This window comes from Eptatretus burgeri, chromosome 2 (assembly GCF_056783735.1).
Source record: "Eptatretus burgeri isolate ZD-2024b chromosome 2, Ebu_testis_v1, whole genome shotgun sequence".
NCBI classification, from domain to species: domain Eukaryota; kingdom Metazoa; phylum Chordata; class Myxini; order Myxiniformes; family Myxinidae; genus Eptatretus; species Eptatretus burgeri.
The window spans coordinates 78156025-78179846 of record NC_140962.1 but is presented as its reverse complement, the minus strand read 5'-3'; the positions used below and the strand labels follow the sequence as shown (position 1 = coordinate 78179846).

The 23822-nt window shown below is 37.5% G+C and overlaps 1 protein-coding gene across 1 annotated transcript in view; it reads left to right on the top strand.

Moving 5' to 3' along the window:
- Positions 1-23822, top strand: part of TTN (titin) — a 405491-nt gene that overhangs the window by 56637 nt on the left and 325032 nt on the right. Inside the window, exons 39-51 of the mRNA XM_085850585.1 lie at positions 330-2114; positions 2329-10230; positions 12367-14301; positions 14940-15218; positions 16897-17454; positions 17825-18109; positions 18554-18835; positions 19035-19313; positions 19760-20038; positions 20128-20415; positions 21874-22152; positions 22319-22597; positions 22726-23004. Of these exons, the coding sequence (XP_085706711.1) occupies positions 330-2114; positions 2329-10230; positions 12367-14301; positions 14940-15218; positions 16897-17454; positions 17825-18109; positions 18554-18835; positions 19035-19313; positions 19760-20038; positions 20128-20415; positions 21874-22152; positions 22319-22597; positions 22726-23004 (14709 nt within the window). The remainder of the gene's footprint in view (positions 1-329; positions 2115-2328; positions 10231-12366; positions 14302-14939; positions 15219-16896; positions 17455-17824; positions 18110-18553; positions 18836-19034; positions 19314-19759; positions 20039-20127; positions 20416-21873; positions 22153-22318; positions 22598-22725; positions 23005-23822) is intronic.

The following is a 23822-nucleotide window of genomic DNA, read 5'->3' as shown; positions in this document are numbered from 1 at the left end:
TCTCTTCTGAAAAATGGGGGAAAAATAAAAATCGGAGGCAAAAAGTATTGTGAGAGAAGTCGATATTTTTAGACTTTTCCTTCTCTGAAGAAATTTGGAGTGAACATCACTTTGCAGCGCTGGCCTGCAATCATCTGTAGATGAAGACAATGCGTTTATTCGAACAAATATGGTGAGTAAACTATTCATTACTTATTTTAATCACTCTCCATCAACTCTATTCTGCTATTTGCATGTGCATTCATTTGAATAATCATTTGCACATCATATTTTATTTGTTTTCCCTATTTACATTACAGACTGAAAACGGCATGTTTTTATTTTTTCAGAATGGAATGTTGCTGATGGAAGTGAATTGTCAGATGGAAGAATAGAGTTCCAAAGAGCTTCTTCAGATATTATCGACTGTCTTCATCATGAATTGAATTCGTCTTTGTGCTCTCGGGTAGAATATTTCAAACCCTGTTTCATAAAAAAATTGAAATACCAGTCAGTTTTGGAAGGAAATCCCATCAGATTTGAATGCAAAATAGCAGCAAGCCCAACACCCAAATTTTCATGGTTATACAACAACCGTCCATTGGCAAGAAATTCACGATATGTTATTACCTTAGAAAGCCATCTCCATGTACATTACTCTTCTCTGGAGATTGAGAAGGTTGAGGAGCAGGATTCAGGAAGCTATCGAGTATTTGCCATTAACTGTGAGGGTTCAGCTGAGTGTGCAGCATCCCTTCTTGTGAAAATACATTTCCAACAGCATATAAATTTCCTCAATTCTATACGATTGGTGCAGAAGACACATAATTTTCTTGATATAGTTGTGCAGGCGAAAAAAGAAAAAAAGGAAGTTGTGACATTGAGACATGTTGGTTCTCCTTTGGAAAGAAAAAGGCCTGTGAGGAAGACATTTGTATTTTCCGAGCAAAAGGGTGCTCATATACCATTGTTTATTAGTAAGCCTTCGATTATTCAAGGAAATATTTCCTTTCCCATTTCCCCTCCATCATTTTATTGTACCGTTGATCAAAGGCAAAAACATGAACAGCACAAGATTGAAAAAGGAAAACTGGTTCCATCCCAGACATCCTTGGACATGGATATACAGCATAAGTTATATCTTCTTAAAGAGATCAAGAAAAAGATAGTGGAACGAAAATTGCTCGGAAAAAGTACAACATGTGCTGCAAATACAGGATCCTCAGAACCTGAAAGACAAATTTCATTTTCTAGTCCTGTGATTACCAACAGCAAAGTTTCAACTATGGCTCATAAAGCAAAAGAGTTGCAAAAAAGGATGGCAAAAATTATTGGATTGTCTGTTGAAAGTACTTCAAAACAACCATCACACTGCACAGCTTATGTTGTACCACAGTCACGCTTGAGAACCAAGATGCTCCAGGAGCGATTCTTGAAAGAAGTAGAATCAAAAATGTACAGTCAACCTTCTGAACCCTCACGTATTTCTGAACGGTTTGGTAATCTTTCTGTTGCACAACAAAAACGGACTCTGGCAGGGGAAAGTAAAACAAGACAGATAAAGTTTCCTCCTTCTTTTGACAGAGTGCAAGAGGAAGCATTGTCTGAAAGCAAATTGAATGTGGAATTATCTTCAGCATCAAAAATCTTATGTTGTCCCCCAGGCACCGATGAAAAACGAAAACAGAATGTTGAACATTTTTTAGCTTGCTTTGCTCATGAACATGAAGCAACAAAAACAACAGATGAAGAATTACACAGACAGATGAATGAAACTGCCAGGCAGCTTGAAATATTTTTTCCTGAGATGATGGCTGGGGCTCAAGTAGAACACAGTGAGACATCTGAAGGAGCAAATTCACCACTTTTTATGGAGAGCCTAAAGGATCAAATTGTTAAGGTTAGAGAAAATTGCAAGTTCACTTGTGGGTTCCTGGGTAATCCACATCCAGCAATTCTTTGGTACAAAGATACCAAGCTATTGATCAAAAAGCGAAAGTATTCAATCACCACCACAGACATAGACACATCGCTCTTCATTTCTTCAGTTTCATTAGAACATGCTGGGAAATACACCTGTGTGATCATCAATCAACATGGGATGGATAGCACTACAGCCAAGTTGATCATTGAAGGTATATACTACGATGTAGAACATTTTGTTTTTTTTATTATGTTTACAGTTCATTGCTCTGATAAAATGCTCCTAATTTTCTCATTATGTTTTATAGTCATATTACTGCCTTTGGAAAAATTCTGAATTAGCTTTGAACCAACTTTTATATTTAAAGTAGTATTTATTTTTTGATTTTCCTTTTTGCTTCAAATGTCATTGTCTTTATTTTGCAGATGAGGACGCTGCTGAAATCAAGTCACCAGTTACTGAAATGTACAAGCCATCTCCAAGAAAGGGGAATCCTCCCTTGTATAAAATAGCAGCAGCACCCACTGAAGCGACAACAGCTATGCCAGAAAATGTTAACCAAGAACAATCTGCAAGTTCATCAAGCAATTGTGATGAAATATTTGCCGGGAGTGAAAATGCAGATAATAAACCAAACGAAAATGAAAAATCAGATACACAGGTGTTGGACATTCATGGCAGGAAGGATTTTTGTAATGCTCATGGAGCTATGCTCCCATGTGCAATTGTTTCTTTTCCAAAAGTTAAACGACAATTAGGCATTGTAAATGAAAAGCATCAAAATGTGAATGCAAACAAAGCAGTTGAACATCTTTTTACTAAACAAAAAGATCTCATTGCTACAAAACCTACTTCACTTGAGCTTCCTGTTGACATAAATATAACATCTCAATTTACCTCAAAGGGGAACCACGAACAAGAGCAGACTGGAGATTCTAAAAATGGTTTTGAACCTGAAGAAGTTGATAATTTTTTAATCTCACAAGAAACACTCAATATTAACCTTCGATTTTATGAGAGCTACGAAGTTCCCAAGATTATAAAGATGATGGAAGATGTATACTGCTCAGAGGGGGAATCTGCAATCTTTGAATGCATCTTCTTTGCTGATCCAGAACCTGTCATGAGTTGGTGCAAAGATAAACAACTTTTGAGTATTGATGGCAAAAAATACTGGACAGAGGGCACCAGAGGGCACTGTCGTCTTACAGTTGAGTCTGTTGATTCTAATGATGTTGGTCAGTATAGCTGCACAGCTCGAAATGTGATTGGTGAGGTTGAGTGTTTCTCAACACTCAGCATAGAGGTGCCACTGAGAGGTCTCGTACAAACTAAGCAAATAAATGAGGAATATCAGCATGTGAATGCCAATCTAGATTCATTTGAAAATAAGACACTAATCTATGATGTCATAAAATTCCCTGCTTCAATGCAGAAAATCAACACCACTGGAGAAGAAAGACATTCAGTTAGTTTCAATAATGATTTCACACTGCACAATGAGAATGGAATATCAGTATCGAATTCAGCAGTAAAAATTAGTGAATCAATTGGCGCATACTCTCAAGATAGTAACGAAGCAAAGGAAATTAAAAATGAGACATTTAACATTGATGATCACCATCTACAGGCTAATATTGTCCAAAAGTTTCATTTATTAGATGCAAATGGCAAAAGCATCAATGTGGCTGAGCATGTAAGTAAGGATATCGATGTCTCTGTTAAACCAACAGCTGAGGTTCAAAATATAAATAGTTTATTGAAAGATAGAAAAGAGCATCTTTCATGTAGAGAAGGTGATGCATTCAAGTTGAATGTCATAGATGGTCTTTGTCCTGACCAAGATGTGTCATATCAAAAAACACAAACAGACAAGGAGGAGGATACCTTCGAAAGAATATGGAATAACCACTGTCCAGATGTAATACAGTCTTCAATTAATTCCAATATTGTTGATTTGTTTGAAATACAAAAACCAATGCCAAAGTTAGATATTTTCAAACAACATGTTGTACAGGGTGGTTGTGATCGATTTCAACAACCTCAAAACATATCTGGAGAAGTAACAGAACCACTAATTAAGTATCAGCATATAACAGTTTTTCAACCTGAGTGTGCAGTCATTTCAATGACTGAAGAACAATGTTCTATGGTGAATATGAAGTCCCAGTCTGAAGACCTTTCAGAATTAAAATTACAGAAATGCCATAGTGATCAGGTCAACTCCAGCAAATTTAGTACAGATGCTGCTTCATACTTCTTGAGATTAGAAAAAGAAATGTTCCATTTAGCTGGAACACAAGACGATATGCAAAATGAAAAATCCAAAGCAGTTACATTAGAACACATTTTTGGAGGGAATGTCACAACTGTTGATGGTGACATACCAGCACCAAAGCCGAAGCCTGATTCATTACAGACAGGAAATGATATGATTCCCTTGGAGTTTAATAAAGAAATAACAAAAACACAAAATGAATCTGATGAAGTCGATTCAAAACTCATCGGCTTTTGTGTTCAATTGCAAGAAAATTGCACAGCTCAAGAAGTCTCCACAGTTTCATTAGATAACTCTACAGCTCTGTTACAGCAAAATGACTCCACAATGACACAACCAAAAGATGAACCTTTTGAAAAAGAGGACTTCACAGTCCCATTAAAACAAGTGGATGACATGGCAGCATTGCTAAAGGAGGACTCCATTGTCAAAATTGAACAGGAGGAGTGCAGAGTCCCAGTCAAACAATATGACTCTACATCCTCGTTAGAACAAAAAAATAAATCCACAATAGAAGTACAAGAAGTTTACTCCACTGACCTATTGGAACAAAAGAACCATACAGTTCCTCTAGAAGAATATGACTGCATAGTCATATCCACACAAGAGGACAACACAGCCACATTTGAACCAAATGACTACTCATTAGACATCCTATTAGAACAAGATGATTTTACAGTCAAATTTGAAAAAGGACGCTCTGCAATTGTGCCGTCAAAGCACAACTCCACAGTCTCATTTGACGGAGAGGACTCTGATGTGGCATTGTCAAAACATGAACCAACAGTCCCATTAGAACAAGATGATTCCACAGACAAGCTTAAACAACAGAATCCAACAGAAGAAATACTAAAAGGTGAATCTATAATGCAACTAGAACAAAAGGACTTCCCAATCACATTACCAAAAAGTGATCTCTCAGTCCATTTCGAACAACAGTACCCCAGCGTGGAATCACCAAAAGAGGCATCCCAAATCCCATTGAAAAAAGATTATGACATAGTCCAAATGGAATACAATAACTACACAACCAAATTAGTGCAGAAGGACTCTACAGTGGCAATACTAAAGGATGGATCCACGATCCATTCAAAACAAGAACACTCTTCTGTCCCATTAGAACCAGAGAAGTCTGTAATGCCATTACCAAAATATGACTCACTCGTCCCACTGCAACAAGAAAATTCCACAGTCCAATTAGAACAAAAGGACTCTGCAATGACTTTGGAAAAGGAAGAATCCACAATTCCATTAGAAAATATGGACTTCACAGTCTTATCAATCCAAAAAGACTTCCCAGTGGAATCACCAAAGAATGTCCACACAATCCGAATTGAAAACGCCACAGAGGTAATCCCAAAAGATGACTGCATTGTCAAATTTGAAGAAGATTTTTCTATTTGCTCATTACAACAGAATGTGTCCACAATGATGTTACAAAAATTTGACACTACAAACTCATTAGAACAAAACGAATCCACAGTTGAATTGTCAAAATATGCCCCCACAAACCCATTGGAGAAACCGGACTCGACAGCTCCACCACACAAACATGCCCCCACTGTTGTATTCAAACAAGAGGACACCACAGCTGCATTAGAACACAGTGACTGCTCAGTAATAATAAACGATCAATCTTCGATCCCATTAGATCAAGAATACTCAACATTTCCATTAGAAATAGTGGCCTCCACAGTAGTATTTTATAAAAATGCCCCTGCATTCCCATTGGAAGATAAGGCATCAACAATGTTGTTACAAAAAGATGATTACTTGGTCCCATTGGTACAAGAAAATTCCACATTCAAGTTAGAACAAGAGGACTCACAAATGACATTACCAAAATATTACTCCACAATCCCATTAGGAAAAATCTCCGTAGTCCCTTTCGACCAAAAAACCTCAGTGCCATCACAAAAACATGCTGTTACAGTCCCATTGGAAGGAGGAGACTCCAGAGTGTCATTGTCAAAAGACGATTCCATTGTCCAATTTGAAGAAGAGAATACTACATCCTCATTGGAGCAAAAGGAATGTACAATTGCACTTCAACAAGATGATTCCACAGACATATTACAACAAAAATACTTTAAAGTTCTGCAAGAAAATTATGACTCCACTCTCCCATTACAGCTGCAGGACTCCACAGATTCAATGCAGCACAAAGAGTGCTCAGTGATATTTCCAGAACCTGAACCTAGAATGGTAATGGAACAAGAAGACTCTCCAGCACCATTACAGCATGAGAGCTCTCCACTAACATTAAACAAAAATGACCCACTAGAAGAAGAAGACTCCATAGTGACATCTCCAAAAGATGAATCCACAGTCCGATTAGAACAATATTGCCCCACAGTTCCATTGGAAAATGATTATTTCACAGCTGAATTGGATAAAAAGGATTCCACAGTGCTATCACTAAAAGAATACTCCACAGTAACTTCAGTGCAAAGTGACTTTGTATTCCCAAAAAAGCAGTCCACAGTTCCACAAGGAAAAGAGGATTCCCTCATGGAATTAGCACAAGAGGTATTTGAGCCAATAGAGCGAGACATCTCTTCAGAACATTTAAATAAAGTTTGCTCTGTTGTGCCATTAGCAGAAGAAGATTTGATACTTCCAATTGCAATCGGAAATTCTTCAGTATCATTGTCAGAGGAAATCTCTTCAGAACTATTGGTGAAAGAAGATACTGTGCTATCTGTAAGTAAAAACAAGTCTGCACTTTTATCAGCACCGGATAATATTTCAGAACCAATATATCAAAAGGACTCCCCAACACTCTTAAAACAAAGTAAGTCTCCATTCCCCTTAGTAGAAAACAATTTCAGATTATCATTACAGCAGGACTTTGCTGTGTTCCAACAAAAAAGTGATTCATCAACACAATTTAACCACAAAGACTTCACATTTTCTCTCGAAGAAAACTCTCAAGTGCCATTATCACAAGAGGACCCTGCAGTGCCAGTAGAAGAAGTCAACTCTGCAAAACTCTTAGAAAAGCAATACACCATAGCATATTTGAAACAAGAGCCTGCAGTACAAATCATTGAAAATGACTCTGCAATACCATTAACACCAGAGGACTACACACTACTATTTGCAGAGGAAGATGCAACAATTACACTGGCAAAAGAAGAAAATGCAGTGTTATTAAACAAAGGAGATAGTATAGCACAATTAGGAAAAGACAACTCTGCAGTTTCATTGACACAGAAAGACATTGCAGTTTCAATGGAGCACAAAGGCTCTCACTCACCATTGGAAGAAAAATACATGAAATTTCAATTAACCCAAGAAGACAGCTCTGCATTTCCATTTGCACAAGAGGGTGCTACATCACCACTTAAAGAAATATGTGAAGTGCATTTAGACCAAGAACTTTCCACCAAGGAGTTATCCCCAGGGGAGTTGACAGTTGCATTGGAGCAGGAAGACTCCACTGTGCCATTAAAACAAGTTGAGCCATTTTGTGAGAATGAATTGATGTTAGAAATGGAAGTTTTTCCTTCATTGACCAAAATGACACGATCCACAATTGAAAATAGTACAACTGTGCATTTTCCAGTTGTCAGTCAAGTGAAGCAGATGGAAACTAAAGTCATTGAGCATTTTTTGATAGACTGCAATGAAAATGCCAAGCAAGATGTCGCTACTTTGTCACAAGAGGTGAGGGAGAACGTGTCCGATAAACAGAACAAACAGGTGATTTTACATAATGTGGTCCGAAGCAAAGTTAAAGAGGACCCTTTTAGTATCGAGAACATGCCAGAGGAGGAATCGTTTCACATTACCTTCACTGATGGAAAGCATGAAGTGAAAGCTGATGAAAGATTGAATATATTGTGTTGTGACAAATTAACTTTAAGGCCATTTGTCGAGGAAAAGGCTGAAACTCCATTGCAAATGGATCATGAAAAAGAAGATTATAAATATTTGCAAATCAATCAAGAAAAAGAGGATCTCAAGAATCAGTCAGAAACCATTGACAACATTGGCATCAACATGTCTGTTAGGCATGATGTAATAGATGCAAGCAGTTTGGAAAAAATCTCCCAACAAGCCATAGATCAGAAACCTTTTCTTGAAATTAGGCCTTCTTTCCAAGAACTAATGACAAATATGACTAATATTTCTCAGGCACTTGCCAGTGATGCTTCTGTTCCAAAGGAATGTTTATCTCACCAAGCAAACTCAGAACTTCCACTAGATACTGGTCTTTTGGGAGAAGTATTGCCTTCTTTCAGAGAACTACTTACAGAAGATTACATTTCTCAGGTTGAAACGGTTAACAGATGCAATTATCGTCAAGTTCAAAAAGAATCTTGTGAGTTTCAAGACTGCTTAGAAATTTACAATAAGCAAATCATACCACCAGTGATGTCTTCTTTTGCATCAAAATCAAAGCAAAAAATCTGCAGACAGGAGGATAAAAAAGAAAACCAAGAGATATTTGTTTCTCGGATAAGAAATGATAAGACAACAGAAATGAATGTACAACCTCAATTTTTTGAAAATGAAAAAGTGTATATTTTCGAAGAGTTGGAAAACCCATCCATGCAATCGTGTAAAAAAATTGATATATTGCAAGATGATAATATAAGCATTCCTCATAAGCAACAGGCACTGGCACAGGGTAATATTTTGGACACAAACATACAGAAGGATGGTATTTTTGAAGATACTACGACAAATAGAGTTCCCTCATTTTCATATGAGATTGAAGAGGTCAGTTTTGGGGCAGTGTACGATTACTACCAAAAAGCTAAGAATGAACGTCCTATATCTCCAATGTCAGACATTTCCTTTGAACTCGCTTGTACTCAAAGGGAAGACGTTTCAGATTTAGATGGGTATTTCACACCACCCACATCACCTGAACGATATATGACACCGGAACAAGGCTCATCATCCCCTGTGGAAAGATATTACACTCCACTACCTCTGTCTCCATCTTTAGATCATATATTTACTCCTCCAGAGTTCTTTAGGATTGATGATACCGGTCACCATCAAGAAATGAGTGTTTCACCGAAAACTGTTTTGCCGACCAAACAGAAAGCAGAAGAAAATGTTGAAGATTTGAATTGTCAAGAGAAGCTTGAAGCACTTCGTGATGCCAGTACAGTGGAGTCTACTCCAGCTTTCATAAAACCTATTGGAAAGATATCTGTGATTGAGGGTGGTACTTTCAGACTCTTGTCCCAAATTGTCGGTGTTCCATCACCAGAAGTCCTTTGGTACAAAGGGACTTCACTGGTTCAAGAAAAGCATAATATGACTCTAGAACAAGATGGTGATATTCATTACTTGGAGGTGAAAAATTCCATATTGTCAGACTCTGGTGAGTACACTTGTTTGGCTACAAATAAGGTAGGTGAAGCAATGACTCATGTAACTGTTGAGGTACTAGAATATAGTACGAACCAAAATGACTCGATTCCATTTGAAGCACAAGAGCACATAATCAACTTCAACATTGACCAAAATGAGCATTCAAGGTCACCATCACCACAAGAGATCCTTTTGGAAGTTGAAATGGAAGAGCAAGATTTTGATGCAGAGCAGCAAATAAAGATGATTACAATTCCTGAGTTATCAGAAGATGGTAAAAGGATGATGATTTCACTCGAAGTTTTCCCAACTACAAAGCAGGAAGAAAATGTAGAAATTTCAGCTGAGCTGGCCAAGGCCATTGAAATAAATGTCAAAATGTCGTTGATGCCACCAAGGTTTGTAAATCGAATCATGGATCTTCATGTGCCAGTCGGAACCAAAGCATTGTTTCACTGTATGATTGCAGGCATGCCAATTCCGATTGTGACTTGGCACAAGAATGGAGAGATTTTGTCCTTTAACCACATCCATTACACTTTCACAGCCGATGATGAATACTATGCTCTTGAGATAAATGATGTTATCTTGTCAGACACTGGAATTTATTGCTGCAAAGCTTCCAATGCTGTTGGAGAAACATCTTCCAAAGCATCGCTAGATGTTACATCAAGTGCTTCTTTGTCTATTGCTCACAAAATAGCTACCACATGTTGAATGTTCACAGAAAAATTACTTTCTTGTGTCTCATATGTGACCGAAATAACATATCCGAGATTGAGAGTGATGAAAGATTTTCTGGTCTATTTGTAAAGCTGATCACAGCAACAGAATTTGGTGCAGATGAAACAAAAACAATTATTCATGGTTAAAATTGATATTTGTTCAGAATCTTCAAATGAGAGTGGAATCGGTTTGAGAAAGAAGTTCAGGATAAATGTTCACTTGAGCCCTTTATTGACGTTCCTCTGAAAATTATTGAATGACTTAACAACTAAGATGTAATTTTAGGAAACACCATAATTTATATGTGTAAGTTGATGAAAGGTTATGATTCATCCAGTAAGATATAACGATAAGAGATTAAATTAAATACTGGAATTGGACTCTCTCAATATGTAACACTGCACCACTTGTGCAATCGGCTTCAACTGGCAATGATCTGAGTTGGATTGGCCACTCCTTTTATATGCTGTGCATGAATTTGATGTGATGATCATCAGCAGTGAATGTGTCACGTGACCTTTGCCGTTCACGTGACAGATGAGGATCATTCCCAAGCACACAGTTCCACGCATGGAATAAATTGAAGTGGAGATCTCCCTTCTTGTTGAGTGTCAGTGCCTCAATTCTTTCCAAAATAGATTATCCTTTGTATTCCGACCTGCAGACCACATACCATTCCTTTAGCACCAAGGACCTCGTGATATTGGACAAAGAAAGTAAATGGTTCAAGTGTGGAGTAAATTAATCCATTTGGGAAAGAATGGAGGCACTGACTCAACAAGAAGGGAGTTCTCCGCTTCAGTTTATCCCATGCTTAGGACCGGGCACTTGGGAAGGTTCCTCGTCATGTCACGTGAGCAGACATGGCCATGTGACACTCAACAGCACTCATCATGTGACATATTCGCCGCCATTGATCAGCACGTGACATCCTCCACAGAATATAAAAGGAATAATAAATCCAACTGAGGTCATTGCCAGCTTGAGTTCATTGGTTAATCAGCACAACTTCGCATATTGAACGAGTGTAATTCCATTATTTTATTTAATAAAGCTCATATCATTAGATATGTCAGATTGGTGGACAGTCTGCTCCATCTGTTGTGTGGTACAATGATGGAAGAAGATACATAATTGTGATCACGGCAAAATGCATTCAACTGGTACAAAACATATCCTGAAAGTGTTAAACATCGATGAGCATGATCGAGAGTGTTACATGTGTGTTGCGACAAACCAGTTGGGAACTGTAATGTCAGAAGCACCTTTGTAGAACCAAATGTAAGTGCCATCACCTGAATGAAAGTTTTTTTTTATCACAGCAATTAAAATGCAAGATGTTTTTTTTCTCCATTCTTGAAATCTGCATCACTGTGAACGTTTTACTGTACTTTGAGGTTCAGTACTTTCAACATGTTTTATTCATATGACAGATGGCCTTTCACTTGCTTTCAGTCTTAGCTTTTTGTTTGCAAGACTAAATTGAATCATGAAGATAAAGTCAATTATCTTATTGTAATTGTTTGCTCTTATATGGAGTTGCAACAGTATATGCATGTTTTGTGTTTAAATGGTATATACCTCCTTGTTTTAAGTTTTGAATTTCTTAATAATCAGGACTGGCCATTATGTTTGTTTTTGTCTAGACTCTATCAATGAGCAAATCATTTTTTTAGATATGAAAAGCAAATATATATTTGTAGTTTTACAAATATTAATAGTAACATACAGCATATCTTGTACTTCATAAAAATATAGGCAATTTCATGAATAAATCATAACATTCAGACCTGGGAATGTTCACTTCAGTTATGTTATTGGGATTTTATTGAAGTGATTGATGCATGAAAATAATAGCTTTCAAAAGCGATGAAACAAAAACGATGTTGTTGATGACACAACTACTTTATAGTGATATCATCATAATGTTTTGTTCAATTGTCTCCAATGGATGATGTCATTTAGATTAATAAAGCTTAACAAAACACTTACTATGAAAGAAATGTATGATTTACTTCTATACTTTGATGGAAACTTCATTTGCTGAGACAAACTTTCTTTGACATTACTATGTTGCCTTTATCAAAAGCAAGAAATTGACCATCAATTGTTGTTTATACTGCAGATACTTTTTCTACTGCTTCCATTAGTTGTAGAGAAGATGTTCGTGCAGAAACTGATGCATCTGATCAGTTGATAGTTCTTCAAGACACAATGCTTGAGCTCACACCTGAACATGCAGTGCCCCGAATCCTTTCCAGCACGTTTGATCCCCAAGCAGCAGCAAGCATTCCACCAAAAATGTTTGCTTATGAACTTCCAACCATGCAAGAAAGCTTAATTTCGCTCATAGACGAGCACTCTGTGGGGGGTTCCTCTGTCCAGTCAGATGCAGAAACTCATAAAGACATTGCACAAAATGCTCCATCATTTGCAGTGCATTTGGCTGACGTTGAAGTGAAGATAGGTGACAATGTAAAGTTTGTTGTCACTGTCAATGGTGACCCTTTGCCGATGGTTCAGTGGTTCTTCAAAAATATTGAGTTTCAGCATGGAATAGATTGTGTTGCAATGCAGGAGAATAATGTACATATCCTAGAAATTCCTTCCATACTAAAAAATCATGTAGGCGAGATCACTTGCAGAGCAAGCAATAATCACGGGGTAGCTCTTTCCAAAGCAAATATCAGTGTTCCTGTGAAAATGGCTGTTGGTACTTTAAGTCCAGAAGAACCTGGTTCTTCCAAATTAATTGAGCTTTCAAAAAACTCAGAACAGTCACGAAGTGAGCATAATACTGGCATTATCTATAAGGAAAATCAGCATGATACTAGCATCACTCTGCCAAGCAAAGAAGCATCTGGAGGTGCTGCACCAAGATTCTTAAAAGAAATTGACCCATGCCAGGTTTTGTGCAAGTCAAATGCATCATTTAATTATTTTGTAATCGGGGAGCCTTCGCCACACATTATCTGGTTTAAAGACAATTCTCCGATTGACGAGAGCAATGAGATTGTTTTTTTTCATGACCAAGATGGCAGTGGTAGCTTGCATATCCATATCACTAAAACTGATGATAGTGGGCTTTACAAATGTCTTGCTCAGAATCATTTTGGACAGGCCTCCTGCACAGCTGAACTCATTGTGTTTTCTCAAGATATTTCTACTTTTCAGGAAAGTGTCAATGAACTCCACATTCTCAGTGAAAAGGCCAGTGCATCAGAGACACTGTGCACACTTAAGGGTAAAGTCACTTACAAGATCAAGGAAGAAGGAATATTACCAAGTAACTTGGATTTAGAGATAAAAGAGAATTCAAGGTATGAAAATTATCAAAAACTTTCATATGTTGCAGATGTTGAGAGACCTTCAGTAGATTCCTCTCTACCTTCTGTTCATACTCACACTACTTCCTTGCAGTCGGAGAAAGACTTCAAGAAAGCTGCTTACAATACAGAGGGAAAGAGTTCATCAGTCAATGATGTTTCTACATATTTGGCTGAAAAGCAAGAATCATTAACAAAAGGTTTCCAAGTTAAGTCAACATCTGAAGACAGCATTTATCAAGCTACAAAAGAAACATCCAAAGAACAATTTTATGTTTATTACGAGATAACAGGTCAGACAGGCTGTGATACAACTTCAGTAGCAAAAAAGCATGTTGTAAAATCATCAACACTTACGCCTTTTATTGATCAAAAGACAGCACCACAAAATGAGAGTGTGGTTTCTGAGGTACCACCTGCAGAAACAAAAAATGAGCTTATCAAATCTCCACCAGTAGTCTCTGAGCCATTCACAAACATGAGTGTTATGGAGGGTGATGATATTAGGCTAAGTGTCTCCATCATTGGTGCAACTCATTTCACATGGTATCACAACAAGAACAACATTGGAGCATCTACAGATATAGTTCATCATTCAAATGGCTCGCAATGCTCACTGACAATAAACAATGTTCAAGAGAAACACAAAGGATATTACATTTGTGAGGCTAGCAATGAAGCTGGGAAAGTTCAGAACTCTGCCTGGCTGTGCGTGAAACGAAGGACCTTTATAGGTTGGAGCTACAATGAGTGGATTATTTTTTTGTCATGACTAACAGATGCACCTTCCTTCACTTTGATGTCTTGCTGTTTTGAGCACATGAATGATTCGTAAAGGAGCACAACTAAATGTTTTTATGTCTACAAGTTGTGCACAAATGTACAAAACAAAAAAATCAGTGCTGGTCAGTGCCTACAAACTACCACATCAAATAACTTCACAAATGAACAATTGAAAAGGATCTCAACTTCATCTTTGTAATTATCAAACTAATGATCATTGAATTCTAAGTTTTAAAAGTGAAGGTACAAAATATATTTCTAGGTTACCACCAGCATCACTGGAGTGATTGACACTGGTCACCTTAAAATGTTCACCATCACTGCACAAGAAGAGCACATATATTTTCACTAATGATTACAAGCTCTAAATAACCTTTTAGCTTTCAAAATTTTCGCACCTATTGTTGCATCTGTTTTTGTCACTGCTAACACCACTTGATTCTTCTGACACCAATGAGGCACATCACTTGAATGGAAAGATTTTGCACCCTTGTGTTGTGGATTGGCACCCCATTACCTTTTTTTTCAAGAAATTGGCTTGAATTTTTACATAAAATGTCTTCAATGAAAACACATTTTCTGTTTACAGTTCCACCATCCTTCATTCGGCCATTGGTCCCTGTAAAAGCACGCGTTGGAGAAACGGCTCGTTTCACGTGTGAGCTGGTCGAGGTTCCTCAACTGACTGTACAGTGGTTTAAAGATGCTATTGAGCTGCACAATTCAGACAAATACAAAATAATCACTCAGAACTATGTGTCCACATTGGAGGTCTTCAGGAGTCAGATAATTGACTGTGGTGAATACACTTGCAAGGCTTCCAATCCTGTTGGACAAGAAAGCTGCAGTGTGGAGCTTGCTGTTTTTGGTAAGTAAACAACATCGTGAAGTAATAATTACATTGAAAACAACTATGTACATATTTTATGTGACAAAAATATTGGGACAGTACATCCAACCTTGAAATTAACCCTTACAATTTGCATCATGTGCATTTTGTTTCCCAAAACTGTAGCACATGTTTTTAGCGGGTGTACTTTTGTGATGTTTTTTTAATGTTATACTTCCAGTTTTGATACAATGTCCTAAGTCTACCAGCTTGAGAACACACTTTGTGTCTGTCTATTAGAAAATTGGTTCAATCAAGAATGGCAACATTGAAATTTACATTGGCTGGCCTATAGCCAAGACTTAAATGCAATTGTACCACCCAGTTACATCTTGGAAGGAGACTATAATGTATCGATAAACTTGCACTTGTATTGAAGCAGGACCGATGCCATATTATGCCGATGCCATATGATGCGAGTGTTACAAAATTTGGGCCAAAGTGATGACAGAAACATGCTATTACGTATTAATTTAATAACCTGGCATATTTAACAGTCATCAAAAAAAATAAAATCCCAGTCTTTTTATACATGCTCAAAAGACCAGTACACCATTAGAATAATAAGTTTGTTCTATTATATGCAAATTTAATTGGAAGCCAGTTATGAGTTTGTCCTGCTGGGGTGCCCCATTATTAAGGGCCATATTTTGGTTCTGTAGCAGTGCCCCATTTATGTTTTGGCAGTAATATGGAATATTGCCACAGTGATGACAATTACTCGCAGACTCTTTAACAATAGACACCATGGGATCTTTAATATCCACCACCTAATGCTAGTGTACAGGACAACCAGCTTAACATCCATCTGTGGGACAAGCAGGTCATTTTTTTGCTGTAAAAAATATTCTTCACACAATCCTTTATTTAATGCATCCCTAACAACATATTCTACATTGCTCTGTTAATCAGCTGTGGTCCAAACATGATCATATTCTAAACAATGCCAAGACACTGATACTACTGTTTCTTTAATGGCTCCAATTATTTCCACCTGATTGTGGGCTCAGCCAGGGAACCAAATCTTCATGAACAGGCTGTCCAGGCTTGATGTTCGATCAAAGGTGGTAGAAATCTGGGATTTTACAAGAGTGCCAACAATAACAAACCTACTCTCTGCAAGGTGCACTGTGGGATATTTAACATCCACCAAACTAAATTTAACAGACAGGACAACAACCAGCTTCACATCCATCCATGCGCATTAAACTTTGTGATGAAATTTCTTGGCTGCAAATCACCCACCTGACAGTATATAGTTGCACTGAGAATTTAACCCATACTGAACAGCTCAAAGGTATACCTCCAATGTTTCAAGATTACAATTGTACTCTTTCAGCAGGACACAGCGCCATTCATGGCAAGCCTCATAAGTTGCAATCATTTTAAAAAGCTCTCAAGTAACATAGCTTGCTCTTGAGCGAAACAAATCCTGTAAACGGGTTATTTAATGAAATGGGTTGGTTGGAAAAGTTCTTCCCTTTTACATGAATTGGGGTCTTTATGTTCAATAATTTAAAATGTGCTCCCTTAGTGTTATCCAACTTCGTTTTCTCGATTTGTTTCCTTTGTTAAATTTGTTGTCTTAAAGCATATTTACAATTTGTGTTTATTTTGAGTTATGCAAGCTCCTCTTTTCTTAACTTACATTTTACAGAGCCAGCCATTTTTACCAAGAAGCCAGAATCATCATCTACCTTTGCTGGGAAAAAATTGCAGCTTCGTTGTGAGGTTTCTGGTTCGGTTCCCTTGAAAGTCAGTTGGTTTAAGGAAGGCACCATTCTTGTTGAGAGTGCAAATTTGCACCTGCATTCAGAGCGTAATGCTCACTTTCTGGAAATCAGTGAGGTAATGGTTGCACACGCCGGGGAATATGTCTGCAAAGTTACAAACCCGCATGGAGGGGAAGCTTGTACTGTTGATGTCACAGTCTTTGATCAGCCACATTTCACTAAAAGCTTGCATCCAGTGAATATGGCCGTCGGCGGACGTTTACGGCTTGAAGCGGAGGTCAATAATGACAGTGGTGTCACTGTAGCATGGACAAAAAATGGGAAACCAATCTGGCCCACAGCCCGCTGCGGCATCTCTTTCCGCAACCGGTTGGCCGTAGTGGACATCCCACGTGCTGAAGTGAGTGACACAGGAGAATACTTGTGCACTGCCAGCAACGAGGCTGGAAGTGACTTTTGCTCAGCTGCAATTGATGTTAAAGGTGAGTAATTGGAAAGACCAAGACAGCTGCAAGTTGTGGACTTTAAATGGAAATTTTCATTGCTTGCACAAATTGTTTACTAAGATTATATGCAGTTATCACCAAAATTATCTGAACTTCAACAAATATCTGCACTTAGTGATTTATATTATATTATCACTGTGAATCTCCAAGAAATCAGACACCAATGAAGGCGATTCAACTCTTTTTGCACATGTAACAACTCGATCAATTGTATTATTTACATATATCCTCATTAACACATGCCAGCCAGCAACTTTTTTACTTTCATTATTGTCAAGCCTGTGTTCTTAACATTGTTGGCAGAAATCATTGCCCAATATATCACTAAATCTGGTTGCTTTCCCAGAGCCTCCATCTTTTGTGAAGAAACTTGATGGCACCTTGATTGTTAAAAGTGGCCATATCTTGCGCCTTGAATGCGCCGTAAAAGGTTCATTGGTGATGAAGATAACATGGTACCATAACGACACTGAGGTGCAAGAGGGTGTGGAAGGATTCCATACTTCCTTTGAGAACATGCATGCTATACTTGAGGTTAAAGAAGCCAATGTGAAACATCAGGGAGAATACACCTGTGAAGTGAAGAACGATGCAGGCAGCATAAGTTCCACACTGCAGGTGGCAGTGAAAGGTTCGTCAGAAAGAAAGCAAAAACATTGTTTTTGCTTTCTTTTTATGCTAAAAGAGCATTGGCAGATACAAGTATTGGGATTCTGTCTTTTACCTTTTGAAATGCATGTTCATGAAGATAATGCATTCAGGTCTTCAAAATAATCAGCTCATATATATTGTATAAATTTTACACATGTAAATTTTATTATAAATTTACCTTTGTTGAGATGATTAACCAACCAAACAGTCATAAGGGAGGAACTAAATATCATCCAATCAATTAACAATTTAGACTGTTGATAATGCTCAAAGTTCTTGATATTTTGGATGATGGTTATTTTTGTAAGATCTTTGGGTAAAGACAAGCAAATGCCTGAAGGCTTTGCATTGCCTTTATAACCTCTTCAGCTTCGAATGACGTTTCTCAATACTTTCATTCTGAGATTATATTTCTTCCACCCAGATTTACCTATGTTTGTGAGGCAACTTGAACCAGCTGAGATCCTCAACAACACAGATGCCATTTTAGAATGCCAACTTGGTGGGTCACCTCCTTTTCAAGTGAAATGGGCCAAGGCTGGAAAAGATCTTCCAAAATCTATCCTTAAATATAGGACCACGTTTGAGAAGGATATTGCCAGGCTTAAAATCTCTTCATTCAGTGCTTCTGATGTTGGAGAGTATTCATGCAAGATAAAAAGTCCCGTTGGCAAAGATGCGTGTCACGCTTTGCTGAAGTTGAAAGGTTGGTGACCTCATAATATTCTTCTGCTTTGTTGGGCATTTTTGTAATGTTTAAAAGAAAATTATAGCTTTTCTTTCATTCTTTCCCAACACAGTATGATGTTGATCAAAGCCATTCTTCATATACTCCAGTTGATCATTAGAAAATACTTTCTGTCAGTATCTTATGTAATCAACAATTAAATTATTTTTCTTTTAAGATCCGGCAAAGTTTACAAAGAAGGTTGCCCCTGGAGAGGTGAAAGAAGGACATTCTGTTTCACTAAAAGCTACTGTCAGTGGCTCAAAGCCCATCATCGTGATGTGGTTCAAGGGAAAGCAACGGATGACTGCAGATGAAAACATCAACATCAGTTTCGAAAATAATGTTGCGTCACTCACTCTTGTCAAAGCCGAAAAATCAGATGCTGGAGAGTACATTTGCGAAGCTAAAAACGATGCTGGTAGCCAACGATGCTCTGCTGTGCTAAAGGTTAAAGGTAGGTACTGCGTGAGTCCAGAGTTGAATGGCATTTCAGGAGATGACTATAATTGTGTTTCAGTGACATCAAAACTTTCTTGATATTTAGAAGGAATACACTAAAAGGGAATACACTTGATATTCTTGATATTTAGAAGGAATACACTAAAGGGGGGGGGGGGAGATGTACAGATTACATCCATGAAGAGTTCATTGCAATATGACATTCCAAAAGTTATTTATATATATATATATATATATATATATATATATATATATATATATATATATATATATATATATATATATATATATATGTAGTGTATAAAAACTCAGTTATGTTATGATGCAAAATTTCACAAGACATAACACTAATTCTTCAAATGTCAAGGGCTACTTAACTCCCATCATTTGCATGCCACACATATTTCATCCAATCTGATTTCATATGAACATTTCTTGCAGAACCAGCGACATTTACTGAGGAGATGGAGGCAGTGAATGTGACTGCAGGTGATACCGCCTCATTTGAATGCCAAGTAACAGGAACTCCGCCCATCAAGATGAAATGTTACAAGGATGGAGAGTTGCTCAAACCTAGCAGGAAGTGCAAAATCACATTTTTAAATAACATCGCTTCTCTGAAGATCTCCAGCACAGATGTCACTGATGCTGCAGAGTATTCATGTCAAGTTGAAAATGATGTTGGCAGCAGTGTCTGCCATGCCACATTAACAATCTCTGGTAGGTGACATCATTTCACTTCTTGATCATATATAATATGTTGATTGCTTGATTTGTAATTTATTTATTCACATGAACATGTATTACAGATCGCTTGGTACCACCATCATTCTTCCGTAAAGTCAAGACAATGGATACAATTATTGGGTCAACTGCATCCATTGACTGCAAGTGCTCTGGATCTCAGCCAATGTCCATTACCTGGCTTAAAGGTGATGTTGAACTGTCAGATGGTGACAAATGCCACTTGAGATTCTCTGACAACATGGCGACCTTGAAGCTTCATACTGTTGATATAGCAGATGGAGGAGACTATGTATGCAAGGCAACCAATACATCTGGCAGTGATGCATGCACTGTCACTCTTACTATAGTTGGTGAGTAGAGATATTTGTGTTAAAAACACATTCAAAAATACAAGTATTATGGACCCTAATCCATCATGGCATTATATATGGTGCATCATGTTGATTTATTTATTTATTTTTGCCCCTATGTAAGCCTATACAGTGCAGCATACCATGCTTGGAATTTTGACAGCATTTTCCTTCTCGATGGATGGCTTTGTAAAGCCCTGAAATTAAAAATGTTTTTGTCTTGCTGTTGTGCCTTTGAAGAATAAATAAGGCTTCAGGTGCAGGGTTGTAGACTTCTCTTTTACCTTTCATTCATTGTTTTCTCAGGGAGACAAGTGTAATATTCTCTCTCTCTCTCTCTCTCTCTCTCTCTCTCTCTCTCTCTCTCTCTCTCTCTCTCTCTCTCTCTCTCTCTCCCTCTCTCTCTCTCTCTCTCTCTCTCTCTCTCTCTATCTCTCTCTCTATCTATCTATCTATCTATCTATCTATCTATCTATCTATCTATCTCTCTATCTCTATCTCTCTATCTCTCTATCTCTCTCCACCTTTGAACACAAGTACAAGAGTTAAGTTATGAACCTGCTGTGAAAAGAGATCCTGGGTTTAAATTAGTCATAACCTCAATGAGAGACTAAGTCCAGCTGATGATCCAGATGGCTATTGAATGAGGCATTCAAAAAGCTGAAGGAATCCTTCAGTTCTCTCTCATATTGATTGGACAATCCATGCCAGCTGACACATGTGTTTCTTGTATGACCATGCACATTTTGTCCTGAAGGCCATGGTGTGTTTGCTGTTTGGTCTTTGTCATTTCTGGGCAAGTTCAGCATTATGCCATTCTTTTGATTTTTTTTTTTTCCTTTTAATATCAAAGATAAATCTCAATTGAGTAACATGTTTCTCTCAGACCTTAGTGGCTCTCACTGTCCATGGACATATATATATATATATATATATATATATATATATATATATATATATATATATATATATGTATATATGTATGTGTATATATGTATATATGTATGTGTATATATGTATATATGTATGTGTATATATGTATATATGTATGTGTATATATGTATATATGTATGTGTATATATATATATATATGTATATGTATATATATATATATATATATATATATATATATATATATATATATATATAAATATATATATATAATGCCCATCCACTCTCAACTTCCCCCCTTTGCTCACTTTTCTCTTCTCTTCCATTACTTCTCTCCTTTCCTCCTCTTCTCTTCCCCTCCTTCTATCCTTCCTCCATTTCTCACAAATCTGCAGCCCATGTCCCATCACATTCTTATTGTGCTGATTATATTTAGGCTTTTAACCAACATTCTGATATGTGCCTGCATATTGCTCAGCTTATGGTTCTGTAATGAAACTATTTACATCAATTTCAGACTCTCGGTGTTTAACCACAACATAAGCTGTTTGTTCTTTCAAATTTCAGAACCTCCAACCTTCACACGGATAATGGAACCCCAGGTTGCTCTACCTGGAACCACCATCAGATTTAAGACCATTGTTTTCGGCACAGAACCTCTGACAATAAAATGGTTCAGAGAGAACCAGGAGCTCAAATTCAGCAGAAACTGCCACATGTCTTACAAGGATGGATCAGCAGTTTTGGATGTAGAAAAGGTTGATTCAACTGCCTCTGGAGAGTACATGTGCCAGGTTTCCAATGTTGCAGGGACAGAATTCTGCACTGCCAACCTATTCGTAAAAGGTTTGTTCCACCCATTATCATAATTTTTCAATTCTTTTGTTGGAAACAAATATTTATCAACACAATAAATTGCATTTTCATTGTTCTAAAGACTACTTATGATTGTTGCATTAGTCAGATCTAGACTTTGGGTCACTTTATTTTTCTGCTCAATGTTTTTCTGCAGAACCAGCAAAATTTCAAGCGAAACCACAAGATGTTTATGTGAAACTGGGTGATTTGGGGCTCCTCAGCTATGCTTTCACTGGCACACCAGATATTTTGGCCTTGTGGTTCAAGCAAGGGAAAGCAATTGCCTCTGGGAATAAGTATAAAATTATAAACACCCAAACCGAGACAACACTTGAAGTACGAGATGTGACGAAAGAAGATGAAGGTCCTTATACAACAAAAATTAAGAACGAGGCTGGTGAAGATTCAGCATATACATCCTTGCATTGCAATGGTATGTATGATCTTTTGACTTGCTATATGTTTTTTTTTATAATAAACAATGCCTGTACATTGTGCTTAATGTATACTTTGAGTGCTGTGTACGTAATCACTCGATTTTGTCGGGAATATTTCTTGCAGTGCCTCCACATTTTGTAAGACAAATAGAAGCTGCAGAAAATGTAATTGGGGGAACAGTGCACCTTCAATGCGAGGTGACCGGTACACCCGAGATAAAGATGTCTTGGTTCAAGGCAGAGGTGAAGATTCGTGCGGGAGAAAAACACAAGATGAGTATGACGGACAACATCGCCACTCTGGAGTTGAGGAACCTGAGCAAATCTGACGCTGGAAAATATGTCTGCAAGGCAGAAAACAGCATTGGAGCCGTGACATGCTCCACTCACATTTCTGTGAAAGGTTAGATCCAGATCAGAAAATATTCTTGAAACATTGTACACTACAAGAACACAAAACCACTTTTGATGCCATATATTTTAAAATAATGTTAATTTGTGTTTTGTCCCCCATATTTTGTCCCCTTATTAACCCAGCTGTACAAATGCTTCCATTAATGTGTCCAGTTATGTTCTTCGCTTTTATATTCCAAAATGGTAACCAATTGCCATCTCATGATAATCACTATTCCTATTACTGATCTGTTCTATTCTCACTGACTCTCCTCTCCAGTCCATCTGCATTCTTTCCCACATTTATCCTGTTGTCAGCTTTTACTATTTGTTTGTGTACTTCTGCTTATTTCCCACTGTTCCCTTGTACTGTCCAGATTGTGTTTGATTCTTGACCAACTGTAAATTGTCAGAATGGTGCTTGACTTCCAAGAAGTTGGATCAATGAGTGTGCCTTCCCTCAGATGGATGTTATGCTGGGAATCTGTCTGCAAGCAATAGTTGGTTGACATTAAAAGACCCATGGTGTTTTCATAAAGAATAGATGAAGGCCACTGACAGACTGACTAAATTCCTGCCCAAATGTGCATGGTTACTGCATCAGTGGTACAGTTGTCCCTCATTTAAGGATGTAACCAGTCGGCCACAAATTTGTAATTCAATCCTGCAGAAATATGCATTCACTAAAGAGAAGTGTGTTGGGTCTGACCCCTCTGTGATTCAGCTATTTAATGATTCTTGATCGTATAATATGCCCACAAAAAGGCGATATGGATGACTTATGAAATGTCATCTTTCAAAACGAAGTGATTACTTGAATATGAACCA